The 23,427-nt window shown below is 63.4% G+C and overlaps 1 protein-coding gene across 3 annotated transcripts; it reads left to right on the plus strand.

Annotated features, from left to right (window-relative positions):
- Nucleotides 1-380: 380 nt before the first annotated feature.
- On the plus strand, nt 381-9,488 carry LOC137458134 (kinesin-like protein KIF18B). 3 transcript variants are annotated; one of them, XM_068169821.1, is made up of 16 exons: nt 1,103-1,700; nt 2,235-2,392; nt 2,812-2,916; nt 3,195-3,305; nt 3,467-3,664; nt 3,786-3,962; nt 4,255-4,329; nt 4,448-4,560; nt 4,864-4,978; nt 5,207-5,313; nt 5,964-6,184; nt 6,669-7,194; nt 7,607-7,756; nt 8,326-8,421; nt 8,550-8,637; nt 8,963-9,068. In XM_068169821.1, exons 1-16 carry the CDS (start codon nt 1,400-1,402, stop codon nt 8,987-8,989), a joined length of 2,568 nt encoding a protein of 855 aa, XP_068025922.1. In that variant the 5' UTR covers nt 1,103-1,399; the 3' UTR covers nt 8,990-9,068. The 3 variants fall into 3 exon arrangements, with proteins under 3 accessions (XP_068025921.1, XP_068025920.1, XP_068025922.1); XM_068169820.1 differs by lacking the exons at nt 8,326-8,421; nt 8,550-8,637 and adding an exon at nt 381-461 and having other exon boundaries at nt 1,247-1,700; nt 8,963-9,488; XM_068169819.1 differs by lacking the exons at nt 8,326-8,421; nt 8,550-8,637 and having other exon boundaries at nt 1,097-1,170; nt 1,247-1,700; nt 8,963-9,488.
- The last annotated feature ends 13,939 nt before the right edge of the window (nt 9,489-23,427 follow it).

A 23,427-nucleotide genomic window follows, 5' to 3' on the forward strand; every position in this document is an offset into this window, starting at 1 on the left:
GGGGTGCCCGGCGCTGGCTCCTCAGGGCAAAGATGGCGGCCAGGCCCCGGCGGCCTACAGCTCCCATGGTGCACTGCGCGGAGCGGCCGCGGCTCGCGGGCGGAGCGGCCGGCAGCGGGCGGGGCTCGTGGGCGGGAGCGGGCGGGGCTCGCGTTGCTGAAGAGCCAATGGGAGGCTCTGCTCGACGACTGACCAATGAGCGCAGGGGGCGTGGTCGGCGGGACTGTTTGAGCCCTCATCGGTGGAAGCAGCGGTAAGAGGCGCTCCGGTGCCCCAAGGGCTACGGGAGAGGGATGGGGACAGCTGCGGGGGCCGGGGGCAGCCTGGAAGGGCAGGGGAGGACTGCGGGGCTGAGGCAGGATTGCGGGTTCCGCGGGGCTGAGGCAGGATTGCGGGTTCCGCGGGGCTGAGGCGGGCTGCGGGGCTGAGGCAGCATTGCGGGATCCGGGACAGCCTGCAAGGTCAGGGGCAGCCTGTGGGGGCTGCGGGGCTGCGGCGGGCTGCGGGAGGTGGCGGTGGAAGCGCCCTGGGCAGTGCTGGGTGCGGGGCCGGGGGAGCGTTGCGGGGGCCGGGGCTGTGGAGCGTTGCGGAGCCGGAGCCGGGCCCGGGGGAGCGTTGCGTTGCGGGGCCGGGGCCGGGGGGAGCGTTGCGGGGCCGGGGCCGGGGGGAGCGTTGCGGGGCCGGGGGGAGCGTGGCGGGGCCGGGGCCGGGGGTGCGTTGCGGGGCCAGGACCGAGGCTGTGGAGCGTTGCGGGACCGAGGCTGTGGAGCGTTGCGGGGCCGGGACCGAGGCTGTGGAGCGTTGCGGGGCCGGGGCCCGGGGGAACGTTGCGGGGCCGGGGGTGCTTTGCGGGGCCGGGGGTGCTTTGCGGGGCCGGGGGTGCTTTGCGGGGCCGGGGGTGCTTTGCGGGGCCGGGGGTGCGTGGCGGGGGCCGGGGCCGGGGGAGCGTGGCGGGGCCGGGGCCGGTGGATCGCGGCCGAGGCTGTGGAGGGGCTCTGGGGACCCGCGGTGGGGTCGGAGCGTTGGGGCGGTTGTGAGGACCCGCAGGGGATGCAGGCTCCTTCCGGACGGGGAGAAGGCGCAGGGCTGGGGGGGGTGTAACGGCAGCCCCGGCGGCAGCGGCGGCGGTTAGGGCAGGCAGGGCTCGGGAGCAGGCTCCGGGCTCGAGAGGTAAAGGCTTTCTCCAGCCTCAGGCTCCCCCTCCGCCGCTTCCCCTCCCCGCCTGACCCTTGTTGTCTCTTCTCAGAGTGCACTCTCAGGACTTTCGAGCCCAGAGCTGTGTTCTTCGGTGTTCTTCAGCCGGCGCTTTCCTTCGAGCGGTGCTTTTCTTGTGGCGGTGCTGTGCGAACCCTAAGGGGAGTGCCCTGAGCCTTGTGTCACCTTCGTCGCCGCCGCCGCCATGGCGGCGGCCCCTGCCCCCCAGGAGGGCACCGTGACCGTCATGGTGCGAGTGCGACCCCCGGCCCCCGGCGAGGGAGCCGCGCAGCACCCGCTGCTGAGGGTGGTCGACCATCACACCCTCCTGTTCGACCCTGGTGCCTCCGGCGGTGTGCTGCCTGCTGGCCGCGGCAAGAACCCAGGCAAACATCAGAAGTTCCTCTTCGACCGGGTTTTTGCTGAGCAGGCCACCCAGGAGGAGGTGTTCCAGCACACCACCCGCCAGATGGTCGATACTCTCCTCGACGGCTACAACTGCTCTGGTGAGCCCTAGCAGCCTGCTCTGGCCCTTGCAGGAGCTCCTGCCCATCTGCCCCTGCTCTGGGTGGGCTCAGCAGAGCTGGGGGTTGGTTCCAGAAGCCCTGAGCGGCTGTGGCAGCAGTGGGGACGCAGCGGCTCTGCAGAAAGAGAAAGCCTTGACCTTGTTGTTGGCACCAAGCTGGGGCCGTGACAAGTGTGGCCGGGACAGGGCCAGTGCTGGCCTGGAGATGTCATCCGAGGGCTCTGGGGGCAGGCAGGGCCCAGGCCAGCAAGAGGAGAGCAGAGACAAGCCCAGATGAGTGTGGAGTCCTGCCTGTGGGGTGGCATCAGCTGGGAGCCCTGTGCAGGCTGGGCAGCAGGCTGGTGCAGAGGGCCCCGGGGGCCCTGCTGGACAGGATGTGAGTGGGAGGCAGCAGTGCCCCACAGCAGGAGCTGGGTTTGGGGCTGTGTCCCCAGCTGAGGCAGAGCTGGCAGCATCCCCCCAGTGCTGCTGTCGATGGAGGCTGCTCTCAGGGCTCCTCCCTTTCTCCTCCCAGTGTTTGCCTACGGAGCAACCGGAGCAGGGAAAACCTACACCATGCTGGGCTCGGAGAACAGCCCTGGCATCATCTACCTCACCATGGAGGAGCTGTTCAGGAGGCTGGAGGCCAGGCAGGAGCAGAAGAGCTGCGAGGTCCTGGTCTCCTACCTGGAGGTAGGCTGTGCCCAGCTGTGCCCCTCCTGCTGCCAGGCCACCACCTCCAAGGTCTGGGCTTGTAGTGCCAGGGCTACCCCTGTGCTGCCAGCTGTGCCCAGGGCAGCCCCAGACTGGAAGCAGGCTGCCCCTGGCCAGGCTGCTGGGCTGGTGCTGCTGGCCTGCCCCCTCTGGAGCTGGGGGCCACAGGGCAATGAGGGCTTCCTGGCTGCAAGGCCTTTGGAGGAGCAGCGGCTCAGTGCCTGGCTGCTGAAGCCTCCTGAGCTGTCCCCTGCCTTAGGGCACCTTCAGCTGCTCCTGCTGGCGGCAGGTGCCAGAGGTGCTGTTGGGTGGGCAGCAGGCCCTGGGGTCCCAAGCTCCTCTGCCTGCTGCCCTCTGGGGCCCCAAGCCTCATCCTGAGCTGGAGCTGCCTGCTGCAGGTCTACAACGAGCAGATCCGTGACCTGCTGGAGCCCAAGGGCCCTCTGCCCATCCGGGAGGATCCTGAGAGAGGAGCTGTGGTTCAGGGCCTCTCCATCCAGCAGGTGGGGGTGGAAGCAGGCACAAGGTGTGGGCAGCGCTGTGCCCGCCCCAGGGGTGCCAGCTGGGACCGGGGGAGCTGGAGGGGGAGGGGAGGGCTGCGGGGCCCCGGGGCAGGGGCTGCGGGGCCCCGGGGGTGCCGGCTGGGTGGGTGCCGGCTGGCAGCAGCGCTGAGCCCGAGGCCAGAGGAGCCCTGCAGGGGCGCAGGAGGCCTCAGCCTGTGGGCGCTCGGTGCCCGTGCCGGGGCTGCGCTGATCCCTGCCCTCTGCCTGCTCCCCGCCAGCCCAGCTCGGCAGAGCAGCTCCTGCAGATGCTGCTCGGGGGCAGCAGGAACCGCACGCAGCATGCCACCGATGCCAACGCCTCCTCCTCCCGCTCCCACGCCGTGCTGCAGGTGAGGGGTGGTGCTTGGGGCAGCCCTTGGCACCGCTGCCCGGAGGGGGGCAGGCGGCGATGCTGTGCCAGGGCCGGCGTGCCAGGGCTGCTGCCGCGGCTGCGAGCGGCGAGCCCGAGCGCCCTGCGGAGCTGCAGCCTGCCCTCTGTGTGCCCTGCCAGGTCTACGTGAAGCAGCAGGACCGCGCCGAGGGCCTCGCTGGGGCCGTGCGGGTGGCCAAGATGAGCTTGGTCGACCTGGCCGGCTCGGAGCGAGCCGCGGTGGCCAAGACCAGCGGCGAGCGGCTGCGGGAGGGAGCCAGCATCAACCGCTCGCTGCTGGCCCTGCTCAGCGTCATCCAGGCGCTGGCTGGGGCCAAGGTGAGGCTGCCGCTGAGGGGCCCTGAGCGCCGTCCCCACGGCAGAGCTGCCGTGGGCTGGGCCTGGCCGGGGCTGGGAGCCGAGGGCCAGCCCCTGAGCGGAGCCTCGCTGTGCCGGGCAGGGCAAGCAGAGCCACGTCCCGTACCGGGACAGCAAGCTGACGCGGCTGCTGAAGGACTCCATCGGCGGCAACTGCCGCACCCTGATGCTGGCTGCCCTCAGCCCCTCGCCGCTCTGCTGCCAGGACACCCTCAACACCCTCAAGTATGCCAGCAGGGCCAAGGAGATCCAGGTCTCGGTGAGCACCTCGCCCCGCGGCCGGCAGCTGCTGGGGCTGCCCGGGAAGGAGCCTGGGGCAGGCTGCCGCCTCCCTGCCGCCTCCCTGCCGCCTCCCTGCCGCCTCCCTGCCGCCTCCCTGCCGCCTCCCTGCCGCAGCCGGGCTGCCTCTGGAGCCCCTCTCAGAGTCAGCTGCAGCCCCTCGGGCCCCACCAGCCCAGGGCAGGCTGAGGAGCTGCCCCGCTGCCGCCTCAGCGGAGGGGAAGGAGCTGTCCCGGTGCTGCTCTCAGCTCCGCTCCTCCCTCTCCCCGCAGCTCAAGAGCAACCTGCCGAGCCCGGACTCCCACGTCTGTCCGTACGTTGTGCTGTGTGCGCAGCTGAGAGCGGAGGTGAGCTGCCGGGGGCAGGGCTGGGCTCTGTCTGCGGCTCTGCTTTGCCTGGCACCCAGCCTGCTGAGCTGCTGGGGCTCAGGGCATGCTCTGAGCCAGGGCTGCCCCTTGCTCACAGGTGGCAGAGCTGCAGGCCAAGCTCCGTGCCTATGAGGATGGTGCCCGCGGGGCACAGAGCCAGGCGCCAGAGCCGCTGCCTGCCCTCGGCTCCAGCCCCTTGGAGCTGCCCAGGTGAGGCTGCTGGGCAGGAGGGAGGGAGCCTGGGCTGGCACCTTGGGGTCCCCCAGGGCCAGGAGCTTGCAGAGTTTGGCTGCTGGCTGCAGCCCAAGTGGCTGCCAGGACGCAGCTGAGCTGCTCTGCTGCTGTGCCACAGCCTCTCCGCTGCCCAGCTGGAGTGAGGAGCCTGGCAGCCCCCAGAGCTGGGGGACAAAGGCCAAAGCTGCCCTTGGCTCCATCCCAAACCTTGGTAGGCCAAGGGATGGCTTCCCCAGAGGCTCTTCCCTGGCTCAGGGGCTGCTGCTGTGACTTGTGTAGGGTGGAGGAGGCTGTGCCCGAGGCGTGCCTGGAGCTCCCTGGTGGGGAGAGTGCTGGAGAGCAGCAGGAGCTGGCAGCTGGGTGTCCTGCTGCCTTGCAGCTGGCCTTGGAGGAGGTGAGAGGAGGGCTTGGCCTGGTGATGGGACCCAGCTCAGGTACCTTGCTGGGCTGCACTGGGCAGGCTGGGAGAGGGCAGGAGCTGAGCTGCTCTGGGAGGTCTGGGCTCAGCAGGTGCTGGGCTGTGGAGTGCTGGAGAAAGCTCTGAGCCTGGCAGGGAAGGGGCAGCTGGGGGCCCAGGCTCAGCTCAGCTCTGGCCTGATGCTGCTCTGGGGGCTTGCTGCAGGCTGCAGAGGAAAGGTCTGCCCCAGCCAGCCAGCAGGCAGATGTGCAGCAGGAAGCAAAGGAAGCAGCCCCCCTCCTGCAGGGCTTGACTGCCAGCCAGCCAGAGGGGTGAGTGTCCTTGTGCCCCCTCCCTGTGCCACTTGCTCCTGGCTGCTCAGAGAGTTTCAACCTTCCTGTGGTGTGCAGCCCCCTGAGGGTGCTGGAGGTGGGGGAGGGCCCAGGCCTTGGCTTACAGAGCAGTGCCTGCCCTCTGAGGTGGGATTTGGCTCCTAGAGAGCCAGTCCCAGGGGAGAAGCTCCCCTGGAAGGGTCAGCAGGGAAGGTTTCCAGGCACAGCAGCTGAGAGCCTTCAGTGCCTCTTGCCAGGCCTGGAGCTGCCTCCCCCAGGGCTCTGCTGCTGCCTCTGCTCCCCGAGGTGCTGCCCTGGCACCACCTGCTGCTGTCTGTGCCCCAATGTCCTGGCAGGGGGAAGGTCTCCCGAGGGAGGCTGCCTGTGCTGTGTGCCTGAGGCCCAGCACAGCTCTGGGGCTGCTGTTGGGTGCCCTGCAGCCCACAGGTGATCTCCCAGCTCAGGTCCTGCAGTGCCAGCCTGGGCACCCCTCAGTCTCAAAGCTTGCCTGGCCCAGAGCTCCCCCCAGGCTGTGCCCCAGCTGAGGAGGGGGCTCAGAGGTGCTGCTGGTGGTGCTGAGCCTGTCTTGGGTGCCAGGGGCTGAGGTTCAGCCCCTGACTGCTCCTTGGCTCTGTCTCTCTCTGCCCCAGGGCTGCAGCTGCTGCCAGGAGCTCCTCCCCAGAGCAGCAGTCCCTGCCCCAGGCTGGCAGCTTCCTTGCTGCTGCTGTGGCCTCTGAGGCACTGCAGCCCCTGGCCCCTCAGGAGGCTGCTGCCAGCCAGGAGCAGGCCTCCTCCCCAGGGAGGGCTGCAGAGGCCAGCAGGGCCAGCCCAGCCCAGAGGAGCCAGCAGGGCAGTGCTGCTGAGGATCCAGGTTGGTGCCCTCTCTCTCCTCTGTCCCAGGCTCTGCTGCAGGGCTGGGGGGTGGTGGGGGGCAGCTGCCAGCTGTGGGCACAGGGCAGGGGCAGAAGTTTCTCCTGCCCTGGCACCCAGTGGGGGCTGAGCCTGCCTTTATCTCCTGTGGGTGACTGCTCTGGGCTGCATCTGCCCCGCTCAGCCCAGCTGTGGCCTGGCTGCTGGCAGCCTGTGTCTGGGCAGGGCTGAGCTCTTCCTCCTCATCCTCGGTGCCCATGCATGAGGCCAGCAGCAGAGCCTGGCTCTGCAGAGGCTGCTGCTGGGCACAGGCCAGGCCCTGCCCCGGGGCACTTGCTCTGGGCCCAGGATGGTTGGTGCTGGCTCTTGGGCTTGGTGTGGTTTGGGGCAGTCCCAGCAAAGAGCTGAGGGGGGTGGGGGGCAGGGGGGGAGGGCCTGGGAGCTGCAGCCAGGGAGCTGACTCGGTCTCTGCTCTGCTCCTCCAGCCGAGAGCTGCGTGGCTGTGCCTGGCGCCCCCGTGACCAGCTCTCCCCTGCCAGGCTGGCAGCACCTGGCTGCGCTCAGCAGTGCCAGGCTGCTGGCCCTCAGCCCCATCGGGAAGAGGAGGAGGTCCCCTGAGATGCCAACTCCTGCCCAGCCGGCCTCTGCCTGCAGCCTCTCCCCGCGGCCCAAACGCCGGCGGCCGAGTGGGCAGCCGGCAGAGGCTGCCAGGGCGGCACAGAGCCCCCCCAGCCCCTGCCCCCCGGCTGCAGCCCCCCCAGCCCCTGTGGCGCTGCCAGCCTGGCCCTGCGGCTCCAGCCTGTGCCCGGAGAGGCTCTCCCGGAGCCGCCTGCCCCTGGCGCCGCTGGCAGCTCCCCAGGGCTGTGCCCTGCCCCCAGGCCCTGACCTGGATGGCACCTACCAGGTGTGCAGGCTGCCAGCCTCAGCCAGCCCTGGGCCCCCGGGCTGCAGGGGCCTGGAGCCCCCCAGCCAGGACCTCCTCCGGCAGCAGGATGCCCTCTCGGTGCCCAAGTGAGTGCCGCCCTGGGGCCCTCCCTGCGGGGTTGGGGACCCCCTGGGTGCCTCCTGGGGGGGTGGCTGCGGCTCTGTGGGGAGGGAGGGTGGGCAGGGGGCACAGGGCTGGGGGGTGGGCAGCAGTGGGCTGAGCTCACCTGGGCAGGGGTTGCTGAAGAGAAAAAGCCAAGCAGAAGGCCCCCCTGTGTGCCACTTGCCCTGGCACAGTGTGTGCCCCCTCCTCCTGCACGTAGCTGCCCCAGGGATGAGCTCTGCCTCAAAGCTTGCCTGGCCCAGAGCTCCCCCCAGGCTGTGCCCCAGCTGAGGAGGGGGCTCAGAGGTGCTGCTGGTGGTGCTGAGCCTGTCTTGGGTGCCAGGGGCTGAGGTTCAGCCCCTGACTGCTCCTTGGCTCTGTCTCTCTCTGCCCCAGGGCTGCAGCTGCTGCCAGGAGCCATGAGCTCAATGTCACCTACCAGGTCTGCAGGCTGCCAGCCTCAGGCAGCAGCCCTGAGCCCTTGGGCTGCAGGGGCCTGGAGCCCCCAGGCTGGCAGCACAAGCAGGATGCCCTCTCGGTGCCCAAGTGAGTGCTGCCCTGGGGCCTTCCCTGTGGCTTTGGGGATCCTGCCCTCCATGGCTGGGTGCCTCCTGTGGGGATGGCTGCAGCTCTGGGGAGGGCAGAGGGTGGGCAGGAGGCACTTGGCCAGCAGGCACAGGCTGAGCTCCCCTGGGCACGGCTGCACAGGGCAGAGAGCATTCCAAGGGAAGCTTTTCCTGCTCCTGCTCCTCCCTTTGGCCCTGGAGCATCCTCCAGATTGCTTCAGGAGTGCTGGCTGGGAGCAGGTTGGGCATCTGCTCTCCTGGCACTGGGGGTCAGGGCTGTGCCCTTGGGGGCCTGGGCATCTTTGGGGTGGCTTTTGGCTGGTGCAGCAAAGAGGCTCTGGCTCTTCTGGAGCCCTGTGGCTGTGCAGAGGCTGAGCCCCACCTGGCCCTGGTGGTGCAGGACACCCCCAGGGAGACCTCCTTGCTTCTGGGGCTCTGCAAATAGCTCAGAGTGAGGAGAGCTGGAAATGGGGACAGGGCAGGGCCCAGCCCCGTGCCAGGGGCAGTCAGGATCCCCCCTGGCACTAACCATCTCTGCCCTGCCTGCAGGCCCTGCAAGCTGGCCTGTGCCCCACGGACACCCTCTGTGCCCAGGCTGCCTGTGGGCTGCAGAGCCTCTGCCCTGAAGCAGAAGGCAGCTGAGAGGTGAGAGAGCTGCCAGCAGCTGCTTGTGCTCCCCAGTGTGGGCCCTGCCCCATGGCTGCAGCTGCACCTTGCCAGTGCCCTCTGCCCCGAGCCTGCCTGGGTGCCAATGGCCTCTTTGCCTTTCCCAGAGCCCTTTGCCCCCCCGGGGGTGGACAGCGGAGCCGCATCCCCCAGCTGCGCAGCAGGCAGCGAGCTGCCAAGGCCTCTGCAGCCCAGGTGAGGCTGCCCTGGGAGTGAGCCCTGCTGCTGTGCCAGCCCCGTGCCAGCTGGAGGCACAGCCCTGCCATGGGGATGGTTGGTGCTGGGGGGTGGCTGCAGCCTGCTGCTGTGCCAGCCCCGTGCCAGCTGGAGGCACAGCCCTGCCATGGGGATGGTTGGTGCTGGGGGTGGCTGCAGCCTGCTGCTGTGCCAGCCCCGTGCCAGCTGGAGCAGAGCCCTGCCATGGGGATGGTTGGTGCTGGGGGAGGGCAATAGAGCAGGTATCTGCCAGGGCCTGGGTGTGCCCGGCGCTGCCTGCTGCCCTTCTCTCCTCTCTCTGCAGCCCCAGAGCATCCTTCAGGCCCTCTGAGCAGCAGCGCAGCAGGAGCAGCCCCAGAGTGCCTCCAGCCCCGGGTGAGAGAGCAGAGCCCCTGGGGAGGTGTGGACAGCCCTGGGCGTGCCCCGTGCGGGCCCTGGTGGGTGCCCGGTGCTGGCTTCTCAGCGCTGCTGAGGGGCAGGCGGCGCTGGGCTGGCCGCGGGGGCTGGTCGGGGCCGGAGCTGCCGGCAGGGAGCTGGGAGGAGAAGCTGCCAGGGCAGGGCTGGGGCTGAGGGCAAAGATGGCGGCCGGGCCCCGGCGGCCTACGGCTCCCATGGTGCTCTGCGCGGGCGGGAGGGGGCGGGGCTGTCGGCGTTGGAGAGCCAATGGGGGGCTGCGTTCGGGCACCGGCCAGTGAGCGCAGGGGGCGTGTCCGGCGGCAGCGTTTGAAGCCCTGCGGCGCAGGCGGCGGTGAGTAGCGCTGGGGCCCCGGGAGCGGCGAGGCAGAGGGATGGGGACGGCTGCGGGGAGCGGGGGCTGGGGGAGGCAGGGAGTGCTGGAGGCGGCGGTGGCAGCGCCGGGGGGAAGCTGGGGAGGGTGCCGGGGAGGGCTAGAGGCCGGGGATGTGGGCGTGGGGAGGGGATTGGGGATCAGGGATCAGGGCTCTGGATGTGGGGGCGTCCCGGGGCGGTTGTAGGAGCGTTAGGGTGGCTGTGGGGACCCCAGGGTGATGTAGGATCCTTGCAGACGCTGGGAACCTGTAGGGCTGGAGGGTATTGGAAGGGCAGCTCTCGGGGTACCGGTGGGAGTTACCACAGGGGGGGTGTGGGAGCAGGGTCCCGGGTGGGGGGCTGGGGGTGTCCAGGCTTTCTCCAGCCTGCGGCTCCCCCTCCGCCGCTTCCCCTCCCTGCCTGACCTTTTTTTCTCCCGAGAGTGCGCCCTCAGGACGTTGGAGCCCGGAGCTGTGTTCTTCAGCCAGTGCTGTCCTTGGAGCGGTGCTGTGCGGACCCCAGGGGCAGTGCCCTCAGCCCTGCGTCGTCGTCGCCGCCATGGTGCTGGTCCCTCCCCCCAGGAGGGCGCCGTGGCCGTCACGGTGCGAGTGCGACCCCTGGCCCCCAGGGAGGGAGCCACGCAGCACCCAGGTGCCTCCCAGCCCCGTGCCAGGGGCAGTCAGGATCCCCCCTGGCACTAACCATCTCTGCCCTGCCTGCAGGCCCTGCAAGCTGGCCTGTGCCCCACGGACACCCTCTGTGCCCAGGCTCCCTGTGGACTGCAGAGCCTCTGCCCTGAAGCAGGAGGGAGCTGAGAGGTGAGAGAGCTGCCAGCAGCTGCTTGTGCTCCCCAGTGTGGGCCCTGCTCCATGGCTGCAGCTGCACCTTGCCTGTGGCCTCTGCCCTGAGCCTGGCTGGGTGCCAATGGCCTCTTTGCCTTTCCCAGAGCCCTTTGCCCCCCGGAGAGTGGGCAGTGGAACTCCAGAGCAGGAACAGAGCTGCCCTGTCCTCTGCAGCCCAGGTGAGGCTGCCCTGGGAACCACTCAGCCAGGAGTGAGCCCTGCCCCGCGGCAGCCTGCAGCCTGCTGCTGTGCCAGCCCTGTGCCAGCTGCGAGGCAAAGCCCTGGCAGGGGCATGGTTGGTGCTGGGGGGAGGGCGGGAGAGCAGGGAGGTGCCAGTGCCTGGGTGTGCCTCAGGAAGGGAGCTGCGTTTGCTGCTTGTGCCCCAGAGCTGCCTGATGCCCTTCTCTCCTCTCTCTGCAGCCCCGGAGCATCCTTCAGGCCCTGTGAACGGCAGTGCAGCAAGAGGAGCCCCAGAGTGCTCCCAGGCTTCGGCAGCAACCTCTCTCCTTCCAGCCCCCATCCAGTGAAAACTTCAGCAGCCAGGACCCCAGCCCAAGCTGGAGGTCCCGTCGGCGGCGTCCCTGCCCGCGGTCCCGGTCCCCATCCCGTCCCTGCCCCCGTCCCGTCCCGTCCGCGCCGTCCCTGCCCCGGTCCCTGGTCCCGTCCCGTCCGCGCCGTCCCTGCCCCGGTCCCTGGTCCCGTCCCGTCCGCGCCGTCCCTGCCCCGGTCCCTGGTCCCGTCCCGTCCGCGCCGTCCCTGCCCCGGTCCCTGGTCCCGTCCCGTCCGCGCCGTCCCTGCCCCGGTCCCTGGTCCCGTCCCGTCCGCGCCGTCCCTGCCCCGGTCCCTGGTCCCGTCCCGTCCGCGCCGTCCCTGCCCCGGTCCCTGGTCCCGTCCCGTCCGCGCCGTCCCTGCCCCGGTCCCTGGTCCCGTCCCGTCCGCGCCGTCCCTGCCCCGGTCCCTGGTCCCGTCCCGTCCGCGCCGTCCCTGCCCCGGTCCCTGGTCCCGTCCCGTCCGCGCCGTCCCTGCCCCGGTCCCTGGTCCCGTCGCGTCCGCCGTGTCCCTGCCCCGGTCCCTGGTCCCGTCGCGTCCGCCGTGTCCCTGCCCCGGTCCCTGGTCCCGTCGCGTCCGCCGTGTCCCTGCCCCGGTCCCTGGTCCCGTCGCGTCCGCCGTGTCCCTGCCCCGGTCCCTGGTCCCGTCGCGTCCGCCGTGTCCCTGCCCCCGGTCCCTGGTCCCTGCCCCGGTCCCTGCCCCGGTCCCTGGTCCCGCGCCGTCCCTGCCCCGGTCCCTGGTCCCGCGCCGTCCCTGCCCCGGTCCCTGGTCCCGTCCCGTCCGCCGTGTCCCTGCCCCGGTCCCTGGTCCCGGCCCGTCCGCGCCGTCCCTGGTCCCGTCCCGTCCGCGCCGTCCCTGCCCCGGTCCCTGGTCCCGTCCCGTCCGCGCCGTCCCTGCCCCCGTCCCTGGTCCCGTCCCGTCCGCGCCGTCCCTGCCCCCGTCCCTGGTCCCGTCCCGTCCGCGCCGTCCCTGCCCCCGTCCCTGGTCCCGTCCCGTCCGCGCCGTCCCTGCCCCCTGTTCCTGCCCCCGTCCCGTCCGCCGCGCCCCTGCCTCTGGCCCCGTCCCGTCCGCCCCGTCCCTGCCCCCGGTCCCCGTCCGCGCCGTCCCTGCCCCGGTCCCCACCCCGGTCCCCGTCCGCGGCTTCCCTGGCCCCGGCCCCGTCCCGTCTGCAGCGTCCCGGCCCCGTCCCTTTTTGCAGCTCGGTTCCCCCTACCCCACTTCGCGGTTCCCGGCCCTGTCCCCTCCCCTCTGCGGCGCGGTTCCCCCCTCTGTTTGTGTTGTTCACTAAAGGTTTGGTTTTTGGTTCTTCAGACCTTTTCTGGCTGCTTTTTCCCTCCCCTTGGGGGACCCTGGGGCTGGGGCTCCCTCGGGGGTTGCCTGGGCCAGGCCATTCCTCCTGGCCTGGGCTCTAGTCTGGCTTCCCCCTCTCTACCATCATCGCAGGGGCTCTGGGGTTCTTCTTCTTAGCCTCTGTGGATCAGGCAGCCCCACTCATCTTCACAGGGGGAAGTTGAAACCAAAGGGCTCTCTTCTTTCATCCCCAACCTCCTGTGCTGCAGTTTCCATCCATTGCCCCTTGGCCTATCCCAGGGCACAGTGAGCAGAGGCTGTCCCTGTCCCTTCCTTCCTGACCCCCAGCCCTCAGCTCTTGATAGCCATTGATCAGATCCCTCTCAGCCTTCTCCGCTCCAGACTCAACAGCCCCAGGGCTCTCAGCCTCTCCTCCCCAGGCACTGCTGCAGTCCCTTCCGCAGCCTTGCAGCCCTCCCTTGGAGTCTCTCTAGCAGTCCCTGTCCCTCCTGACCTGGGGAGCCCAGAGCTGGATGCAATATTCCAGGTGGGGTCTCAGCAGGGCAGAGTAGAGGGGGAGGAGAACCTCCCTGGCTCTGCTGGACACACTCCCCTGAATGCCCCCCAGGACCCCCTTGGCCTTCTTGGCCCCCAGGGCACATTGCTGTCCCATGCAGAGCTTGCTGCCCCCCAGCACTCCCAGGTCCTGTTTCAACCTCTTCAAGGATGTGCTGCCTGTGGGAGCCTGGATGCTGCTCAGGGCTCCTGTGAGGAGCTCCAGACAATGAAATACTCTCTTCACTTCTTTTGATCCCCTGTTCCAAACCATTTCCCCTTGTGCCTCACAGCCAGCAATTTGATAACCTCTCCCACTGCCAGCCACACAAGGTGAGTTTCTCACATCAATCTTCATGCTACCTGTGCTTGCAGACAGGGCAAGATCAGCTAGGAGTCCTCAGGGAAAGGGCAAAACAAACCAAGGTTCTTTTGAGACCTTCAGAATGCCAAATCATTTGTTGCTCAGGTGTCAACCACCTGAGTTTCACCAATCATCTTTAATTCTTGTGAGGTGCTGAAGTCAGAACTGGGGGGTGGGGGTGGCTGACACCCCTCAGGCTGTGCTGTCATCCAGGGAACTCTGGAAGAGCTGAGAGCTGGCTGCAGGCAAACCTCATGGAGGTCAGCCAGGACAAGAGCAGGGTCTTGCATCTGGGGAGGAGTAACAGCAGGCACCAGGACAGGTTAGGAGCTGTCCTGCTGGAGAGCAGCTCCATGGAGTCCTTGTGGACAAGTTCTGCATGGGACAGCAATGTGCCCTGGGGGCCAAGAGAGCCAAGGGGGTCCTGGGGTGCAGCAAGGAAAGTGTGGCCAGCAGGGCTGGGGAGGTTCTGCTCCCCCTCTGCTCTGCCCTGCTCAGACCACAGCTGCAATCCTGTGTCCAGCTCTGGGCTCCCCAGGTCAAGAGAGACAGAGACCTGCTGGAGAGAGTCCAAGGGAGAGCCAGGAGGATGCTTAGGGGACTTGAGGATCTCCCATGTGAAGAGAGACTGAGAGCCCTGGGGCTGTTTAGTCTGGAGAAGAGGAGGCTCAGGGGAGACCTTCTTGCTCTCTCCAACTCCCTGCAGGGTGGTTGTAGCCAGGTGGGGGTTGGTTTCTTCTCCCAGGCACCCAGCAGCAGAACAGGAGGCCACAGTCTCAAGCTGTGCCAGGGGAGATTCAGGCTGGAGCTGAGGAGAAATTGGCCATTGGGATGTGCTGCCCAGGGAGGTGGTGGAGTCACCATCCCTGGAGGTGTTCAACCTTGGCATTTGGAGCCATGGTTTAGTTGTCAGGAGCTGTTGGGTGGCAGGTTGGACTTGATGATCTCTGAGGTCTTTTCCACCCTTAGTGATTCAATGATTCTATACCAAGAGGCCCCAAGGAAGGCCACAAAGCTGAGAGCAGCAGCGTGGAGCATCTCTCCTATAAAGACAGTCTGGGAGAGTTGAAGGAGTTCAGCTTGGGGAGCAAAGGCTCCAAGGAGACCTTACAGTAGCCTTCCAGTGGCTGAAGGGGGCTGAGGAGGAGCTGTTTCCAAAGGTATGCAGCCAGAGGACCAGGGGCAGTGGCTTGAAACTGGAGCAGGGTAGGTTTGGATTGGATGAGGAAGAAGTTCTTTACTATGAGCACAACAGTGGCTTTCATGAGAGGTTTTGCTGTCTCACAGGCTGGGTGGTCTGCAGCATTTATTCTCTCTGTGTTGCTGACTAACTAGGAACTGATTAATCAAATCATTGATTTGTTGGTGAGGACATTCTGCTTACTGAACTCCCTAAACCACAACAAGTCCTTCCTGCTGTTAACTGAGGAGGCTGTGGGGCAGTGTTTGGCATCACTTGCTTGTGTTCAGCTTGTTCTGGTGCTAAGGAGACAAAAGGCCTGGAATAAAAATGACACTGAAACCAAATGAGAGCCTGGGGAAGCACTTCCCAGCATTATCCTGAACTTGTGACCTCTGAGGAGGTAGAAACTGTCACAGGTGGGTTTGGAAGTGATTGGAGTCATAGAATCACAGAATCTTAGAATCAATCAGGTTGGAAAAGACCTCAGAGATCATCAAGTCCAACCTCTCACCCAATACCTAACTCCTCCTGTCCAGTTCTGGGCCCCTCAGGTTAGGAAAGATGTTGAGATGCTGGAAGGTGTCCAGAGAAGGGCAACAAAGCTGGGGAGGGGTCTGGAGCACAGCCCTGTGAGGAGAGGCTGAGGGAGCTGGGGTTGCTTAGCCTGGAGAAGAGGAGGCTCAGGGGAGACCTCATTGCTCTCTACAACTCCCTGAAGGGAGGTGGGGGTTGGTCTTTTCTCCCAGGCAGCCAGCACCAGAACAAGAGGACACAGTCTTAAGGTGTGCCAGGGGAAGTTTAGGCTGGAGGTGAGGAGAAAGTTCTTCACTGGTAGAGTAATTTGCCATTGGAATGTGCTGCCCAGGGAGGTGGTGGAGCCACCATCCCTGGAGGTGTTCAAAAGGGGATTGGATGAGGCACTTGGAGCCATGGTTTGGTTGTCTGGGGGTGTTGGGTGCTAGGTTGGACTTGATGATCTCTGAGGTCTTTCCCAACCTTGTTGATTCTATGCTTGTGCCCCTGTGCTGGGCACTGGTGAGGCCACACCTTGAGGAATTTTGGGCTCCTCACTCCAAGGAGGCCATTGGAGTCCTGCAGCTGGTACAGGGAAGGGCAATACAGCTGAGGAAGGGTCTGGAGGACAGGGCTGCAGAGGAGCAGCTGAGCAAAGTAGGGCTGTTCAGCCTGGAGAAGAGAGACTCATGGGGAAGAGACTCATGGGAGTCTCCATGAAAGGAGATTGGAGTGGAGTGGGGTTGGGCTCTTCTCCCTAGATGCAAGTCACAGGAGAAGAGAAAACAACCTCAGGTTGCACCAAGGGAGGTTTAGTCTGGAGATCAGGAAAAGTCTTTCCTGCCAGAGTGGTCAGGGATTGGCACAGGCTGCCCAGGGAGGTGGTGGAGTCCCCATGCCTGTAGGTGTTCCAGGAATGAGTGAATATGGCACTTTGGGATGTGGCTTCCTGGGCAGGGTGCAGTAAGGTTCATGATTGAACTTGATGATCTTAGAGAACTTTTCCAGCTGGAGTGACTCTATGATTCTATTTGATGTTAAACCTCAGTCATGGACATGATCCCTAACAAACTGCTTTGAGATAAGAAAACAGAATTCTTGTTGCTGCCTGTACCAAAATTGACTTCCAGTATAAAATTAACTGGGTGATTAATTAGGGGATCTGCTGGAGAGCAGTCCTGGGGAGAAGGACCTGGGAGTGCTGGTGGGCAGCAAGCTCTGCATGGGACAGCAATGTGCCCTGGGAGCCAAGAAGGCCAAGGGGGTCCTGGGGGGCATTCAGAGGAGGTGTCCAGCAGAGCCAGGGAGGTTCTCCTCCCCCTCTGCTCTGCCCTGCTGAGACCTCACCTGGAATATTGCATCCAGCTCTGGGCTCACCAGGTCAGGAGGGACAGGGACTGCTAGAGAGAGTCCAAGGGAGGGCTGCAAGGCTGCTGAAGGGACTGCAGCAGTGCCTGGGGAGGAGAGGCTGAGAGCCCTGGGGCTGTTGAGTCTGGAGAGGAGAAGGCTGAGAGAGGATTTAATAAATGTTTATCCATATCTGGATATCCATATCCTGGATATCAGTGGATGGAAACTGCAGCACAGGAGGTTCCAGCTCAACATGAGGAGGAACTTCTTGACTGTGAGGGTCCCAGAGCCCTGGAGCAGGCTGCCCAGAGAGGTTGTGGAGTCTCCTTCTGTGGAGCCTTTCCATCCCTGTCTGGATGTGTTCCTGTGTGACCTGTGCTGGGTTCTATGCTCCTGCTCTGGCAGGGGGTTTGGACTGGAAGATCTGCAGTGGTCCCTTCCAACCCCTGACATCCTGTGAGCCTGTGAACTGCCTCAGACAAGAGGAAAAGCTCTTGGAGGAGACAGAAAAGATTCCTGTCAGTTAACTTCTGCATCCAAGCTTTTACCTTTAACAACACCGCTCTTAAAAACCAAAGGTTATCATTTTGTTGTGTCAGTGTGCAGAGCTCTTAGAGAGTCTGCCTCCCCTGGGACACTCCTGCAGGTGAAACCTTCATTTAGGTAGTGAAAGGCTTCAAGCCTCTCAAGTTGCTGTGCATTCCTGATTGCACTCACACCTCCTCACTCAGCCAGAGCCTGGGGGCTTTGTTGTTTTGTTGGTTTTCTTTACCTCATCCACTCACCACCTGTGAGATTCAAAGCCACCCAGCAAGCAGGGGCAAAGGATTTCTAGAAACACTGCTAATTTGCTGCCTCACTTTGCCTGCTGCAAAATTGAGTGCCCCCTCCCAGGAGCAACCTGGCTGCTTCTCCCTAAACACAGCAGTTGAGAGCCAGGGATCAAAAGGAGCTGTCGACACCTAGACTCCTGCCTGCTCCTAGGCATCAGGCATTTAGCTCACTTGGGCAGAGAATCAGAGAATCAATCAGGTTGCAAAAGACCTCAGAGATCATCAAGGCCAACCTGTCACCCAACACCTCCTGACTGCTAAACCATGGCTCCAAGTGCCACATCCAATCCCCTCCTGAACACCTCCAGGGATGGGGACTCCACCACCTCCCTGGGCAGCACATCCCAAGGGCCAATCTCTCTCTCTATGAAGAACTTCTTCCTAACCTCCAGCCTAAACTTCCCCTGGCACAGCTTGAGACTGTGTCCTCTTGTTCTGGTGCTGCTTGCCTGGGAGAAGAGACCAACCCCCACCTGGCTACAACCTCCCTTCAGGGAGTTGGAGAGGGCAAGGAGGTCTCCCCTGAGCCTCCTCTTCTCCAGGCTAAGCAACCCCAGCTCCCTCAGCCTCTCCTCACAGGGCTGTGCTCCAGACCCCTCCCCAGCATCGTTGCCCTTCTCTGGACACCTTCAAGTCTCTCAATGTCCTTCTGAAACTGAGGGGCCCAGAACTGGACACAGGACTCAAGGTGTGGCCTAAGCAGTGCTGAGCACAGGGCACCATGACCTCCCTGCTCCTGCTGGCCACACTCTTCCTGATTCAGGCCAGGATGCCCTTGGCCTTCTTGGCCCCCTGGGCACACTGCTGGCTCATGTTCAGCTGCTGTCCACCAGCACCCCCAGGTCCCTCTCAGCCACTCTGTCCCCAGCCTACAGCACTGCCTGGGGTTGCTGTAGCCAATGTGTAGAACCTGGCACTCAGACCTGTTAAATGCCATCCTGTTGGACTCCACCCTTCTGTCCAGAATCCAAACAAGAACACTTCAAGATTATTAAACCCAACCAATCACCCAACCCTAACTAACCAACCACACCATGGCACCAAGTCCCTCATCCACTCCCTTCTTATGCACCCCCAGGCATTATGACCCCAGCATTTCTGGAAGTCCTTTTGTAACTAGCTTTGGCTTTGTCTTTCTGTCAAGATGTCAGGTTTGAAAGGGACCCCAAGAAGCATCTAGTTTGGGGTGCAAGGCACTGTCAAGATCATCTCATTGCAGCACTTCCTCCAGAGGCAGTGTCACCTCCCACTAGAGCTGGCTGCCCAAGGCCTCATCCAACCCAGCCTTGCACACTGTCAGGCACAGGGCAAGCACAGCCCCCCTGGGCAGCCTGTTCCTGCCTCTCCCCATTGGTGGGAAGAATTTCTTCCTCATCTCCAGTCTCAGGCTCCTGTCCTCAAGCTGCAGTCATTGTGCCTGCTCCTGGCACTGCCAGCCCTTGTCAGAAGTCCCTGCCCAGCTCTCCTGGAGCCCCTGCAGGTTCTGGCAGGCTGCTCTAGGGTCTCCCTGGAACCTTCTGTGGTTCCTGGGCTGGAGGCAGCTGGGGGTGCTGGCACAGCCACCCTGGGGGCAGGGGGAGCTGAGCTGAGTGGTGAGAGGGTCTCCACTGGGGAGGTGGCCTGAGCTGGCACCTTGGCAGCACTGCAGCATTGCAGGGCCCCAGGAGTGAGGCCAGGCCTGGGAGAGAGGCCAAGAGCAAGCAGGGCAGAGCATGGGTGCCCAGGAGAGAGGAAAGGAGCAGGCAAGCAAGGCCTGCCCTGGCCCCACTGCCAAGAGCCTCCGAAAGAGAAGCCAGAGCCTCAGAGCTGCTGTGAGTGCAGCAGGGATTGAAAGGAAGCTAGAGGGACAGCCCTGCTGTGGCCCAGGCTCCTCTGCTTGCCACCCCCTGTGCCCCCATGGTGACAGGATGCAGTCTGGGGCCTTGGTGACAGCCTGGGGTGATTGTGAGGTCACAAAGGCCCTGGGGGGCACAAATGCCCCCAAACAACCCCCCCCAGGGGAGTGGAGCATTTGCCAGGGCCGCTGGAGCATCAGGTTGCTCTTGGCTGCAGCAAGGTGCCCAGGCTCAGGCATTTGCTGTGTGGCAAAGGACTTGTGGAGATGCCACTGAGGTCTGTGAGGAAGAGGAGGCCCCGGGCCAGCCCTGCCCAGCATCCTGCAGCAGGCAGCAGCAGGCAGGAGGAGCAGGCAGCACCTCAAGAGAGCACAGTAAGTGAAGCTTCTGCTCTTCCAAATGCCAGTCTCTAAAGAGCAGCCTTGCTTGTGGGGGAGCACTGAGCTCCAACAGACTTGGCTTTGCCAAGACTTTCTGAAGGCTAAGCTTTCCTTGCCCCATGCTTTTGCTGGCCTTCCTTAGGAGGTGCTTGCTTACCACCTGCTGCTTGGGGAAGAGCATTTTGCTCAAGTTTGCTCTGGCTGCAGCTCTGGGAAGCTGTTTCCATGTGCTCTGCATATCCCCACGGGAACAGCATGCAGGACCTGACTCTTCCCTCACAGGATGCTGAAGCAGGCCCCAGTGCCTGTGGCTCTGGACTTTGTGCTGCAGCAGGCCCCAGGCTGCTGGATGGCAAGGAGGAGGAAGATGCTGAGCCTCGTGCAGCTCCAGCAGCCGCTCCAAGGTATGTCCCTTTCACTCACTTCTCAGCAAGGGAAGGAGCCCTGCTAGGCTGCCTGGGACATCCCTGGCTCCTTCAGCTGCAGCTGCTGACTTCATGCTGCCCAACCTCTCTCAGCCACTCTCTTCAGCTGCTCTCAAATTCCTCCTTTCATGGCACTCTGCTGCTTCTTTTCCAGAGGAATCCCAAACTACGACTTCAAGCTGGGCAGAATCACCTTCCAGAGAGACTCTCAGCCAGCAGCTGGGAGAGCCCGAGGAGAGGTAAGGAAAAGTGGATCCAGCCCCAGGCTGCACAGGGCCCTGTGCAAACCTACTGCCCCAGGCTGTGCTCCTCTGGCTTTTGCCAGCACACTGCTGTTCAAAGGGGGGAGGAGTTGCACAGGGCTTGCAGTTAGCAGGGGCTCAGCTTTCCCCACGCACAGGCAGCACACAGAGCTAACAACCTCTTGTCCCTCTTCCCTTTCTCCAGGAGGAAGCTGCAAGGCAGTTCATTCCCTTCTCAGGGCAAGGCCATGTGCTGGGCAGGAAGTAGTGAAAAGCCTGAGCTGTGGAGCCTTCACTCAACTACTGTGTAAATACTGTAGATATACCAAACCCAACCCAACCCAACCCCAACAACCCCCAAAAAACACCACCCCATACCCCCCAAAAAAAATGAAAAAACCAATAAAAATCCCCCCAAATATATATAATTCCTTGTCCTGGTCTCAGTGCAAATAGAATGATCTGTGTGGGCTGTGCCTGGCAGAAGGAGGTCATCCTTTAATGGCAGCCCAAATGGAGGTGGGTACCCAGACGGAGCTCCCCAGGAGGATGCAGTGGTTCAGGTGCTGGCTGTAGGGAGTGCCTCAGGCTCTCCTTGCTAGCAGGGAGCTGTGCATGCTGAGCAGCTGCAAGTTCTACACAGGCCTGCAGCACAGCTTCAAAGCAAGGCTGACAGCTTGACAGAGGAAGCTGCTGGCCTTAGAGGAGCATCAGGCAAGCTGAGGGCGACACTGCCTGCTGCAGCCAGGCTCTGACTGCCCTGAAGAAGAGTCAGGAACACCTATGCAATAGCACTGAAGGGCAATAGCCCCTGTAGCCTTGCCCCCCCAGGCTGAAGGCAGTAACCTAAGGCAAAGGAGGGAGTGCAGCAGGGCCATGGGCAAGGCAGCCAAGAGACTCCTGCCTTGCCCAGCTCCCCCCTGCCCCTCAGTGGGGGCAAGTGGCAACAAGTTCCTGCCCGGCGTGGCAGCAGAGTTGCTTCGCTTACTCCCCCAGCCCCCCAGGTGCCCTTGCAGAACAGCTAGGATGCCCTGCAAGTGCAGCCAGCCCAGCAGAGACATCAAGCATCTGCCTTGGAAGGCTTCCCAAGCCTCAGCAAGCCCAAGCCTAGCAGCCAAACATCTGCTCTCAGAAGGAGAGAAGAGGCATTGCTCTGGCTGACTCCCTTCTGAGGGGAACAGAAGGTCCAATCTGCAGACCTGAGCCACTCCAAAGGCAACTCTGCTCTCTGCCCAGGGCCCGGGCCAAGGATGTGCTCAGAAGGCTTCCTCCCCTGCTACAGCCCACAGATTCTTGCCCATTGTTAACCTTCCAGAGAGGTGAGGAGGCCCTTGAAAGAAGGCAGCTGAGGGCTCTCCAAAGAATAGAATAGAATAGAATAGAATAGAATAGAATAGAATAGAATAGAATAGAATAGAATAGAATAGAATAGAATAGAATAGACCAGCTTGGAAGAGACCTTCAAGATCATCACGTCCAACCTATCACCCAACACCACCTAATCAACTAACCCATGTAACCAAGCACCCTGTCAAGTCTCCTCCTGAACACCTCCAGTGACGGCGACTCCACCAGGTTGTCCTTTTGCCTTCCCTACAGGCTGCCTGCCTGCTTTTTGCGTGAACCTGTGACTTCCCTGGTCTGAAAGGGGACGTGGGATGTAAGGCTGCACTTGGCATTGGCCTTGCTCTTATTAAAAATGCCTCACAAACCCAGAAAAATCGTTCAGCTAAACCTGTGCATTGAGAAGTAACTCTCCACTGTGCACTGTGTGTTCCTTGTGTGCTCCCTGGGCATAGTTTCCCAGCCCCCCTCACCTCACCTCCTGCCTGCGGGAATGCTGCCAGCAGAGCCTTTCCTTGCAAAGGGACTGAAAAAAAGGGGCTTGAAGAAGAAATTGATATGCTAGAGTTGGGGCAAAAGAGACTGCAGCAGGGCCTTGGGTCAGCTGCTGAAGGCAGTGGGAGCTCAGGCAGTGCTCTCTTCTATCCTCCCAAGGGCAGGCCCCAAGCCAGAAAGACTGAGGAGGACTCAGCAGATCGCTTCTTGGCTTTGAGCCTGGTGCCTCCAAGAGCACTTTGGGGGTTTTGACCATGGCTCACCCCACATGAGGCCAGGCCTGCTGCTGGCAGGTGGGGTGCATCTCTGTCCAAGGGGGAGGAGGTTTACATGGCAGGGCTTGGCTGGGCTCATCAATCCAGCTTGAAACTGGCTTCCAAGGGGCAAAGGGGAGAAGGCAGGCTGGCTGGGAACAAGGCTGGGATGCTGGAGAGGTGGTGTGCCAGCTGCACTGCTACTGCAGGGCAGGCAGGGCATGGGGAGCCATGTGCTGGGGGAGATGCAAGAGCCAACAAGGAACCATCAGCACATGCAGGGCTCACTGGCAGCTTGGTGGCCATGGAGGTGGCCAGGAGCAGCAGGACAGCAGGAGTGAAAACAAAAGGATTAGCTCCCTCTGAAATGCTTCCAGAGCAATGCATGGAGCATGGGGAGTGAGCAGGAGCTGGAGATCTGTCTTAGGCTGCATGACTATGATTCCACTGCAGTCCCTGAGACATGGTGGCACAGCTGCCACGGCCGGAGTGCTGTCACAGCTGGCTCTGTCCTGCTCAGGACACTCAGAGCAAGCAGGCAAGGCAGTGCTGTTGCTCTCTGGCTGCCAGAGCAACTGCAATGTGCTGAGTTCCACCCAGGGGGGAGGCAGAGCAGGTGGAGAGCTTGTGGGTCAAAATGAAGGGATGTGGAAGGGAGGTGAAACTGTTGTGGGGATCTACTCTAGAGCAGCAAATCAAGCAGAAGATGCTGCTGAGACCTTCTCCAGTCAACTGCAGGCAGCCTCTAGCACACACTGCTTGGTACTCCTGGGTGACTTCCATCCCCCTGACATTTGCTGGGGGCCCACACAGCCAGGCACAGCCAGGCCAAAAGGCTCCTGCCTTCTGCCTCCTGCTTTCTCTCCCCAAACCCCGCACGATAAAGACCACAACCAACCAACCAACCTCACCGTCCCCAGCAATTCCCCTGGCCAAAGCCAAACATTAAAAACAAATTCTCACAAGAGCAAGGAGAGCTCCCTCAGCCTCCTCTTCTCCACACTCAACACCCCCAGCTCCCTCAGCTGCTCCTCCCCAGCCCTGTTCTCCACACAGAACAAGGGGACACAGTCTCAAGCTGTGCCAGGGGAGGTTTAGACTCGAGGGGAGGAGAAAGTTCTTCACCAAGAGAGTCATTGCTCATTGGGATGTGCTGCCCAGGGAGGTGGTGGAGTCCCCATCCCTGGAGGTGTTCAAGAGGGGATTGGATGTGGCACTTGCTGACATGGACTAGTCATGAGGTCTGTGGTGCCAGGTTGGACTCGAGGATCTTTGAGGTCTCTTCCAACCTTAGTGACACTGTGACACTGTGATACTGTGATACTGTGACACTGTGATACTGTGACACTGTGATACTGTGACACTGTGACACTGTGATACTGTGATACTGTGACACTGTGACACTGTGACACTGTGATACTGTGATACTGTGACACTGTGACACTGTGACACTGTGACACTGTGATACTGTGATACTGTGACACTGTGACACTGTGACACTGTGACACTGTGACACTGTGATACTGTGACACTGTGACACTGTGACA

The sequence above is a fragment of the Melanerpes formicivorus genome, unplaced genomic scaffold (genome assembly GCF_026170545.1).
Source record: "Melanerpes formicivorus ecotype bairdi unplaced genomic scaffold, bMelFor1.0.p_v2 SCAF_225, whole genome shotgun sequence".
NCBI lineage: Eukaryota > Metazoa > Chordata > Aves > Piciformes > Picidae > Melanerpes > Melanerpes formicivorus.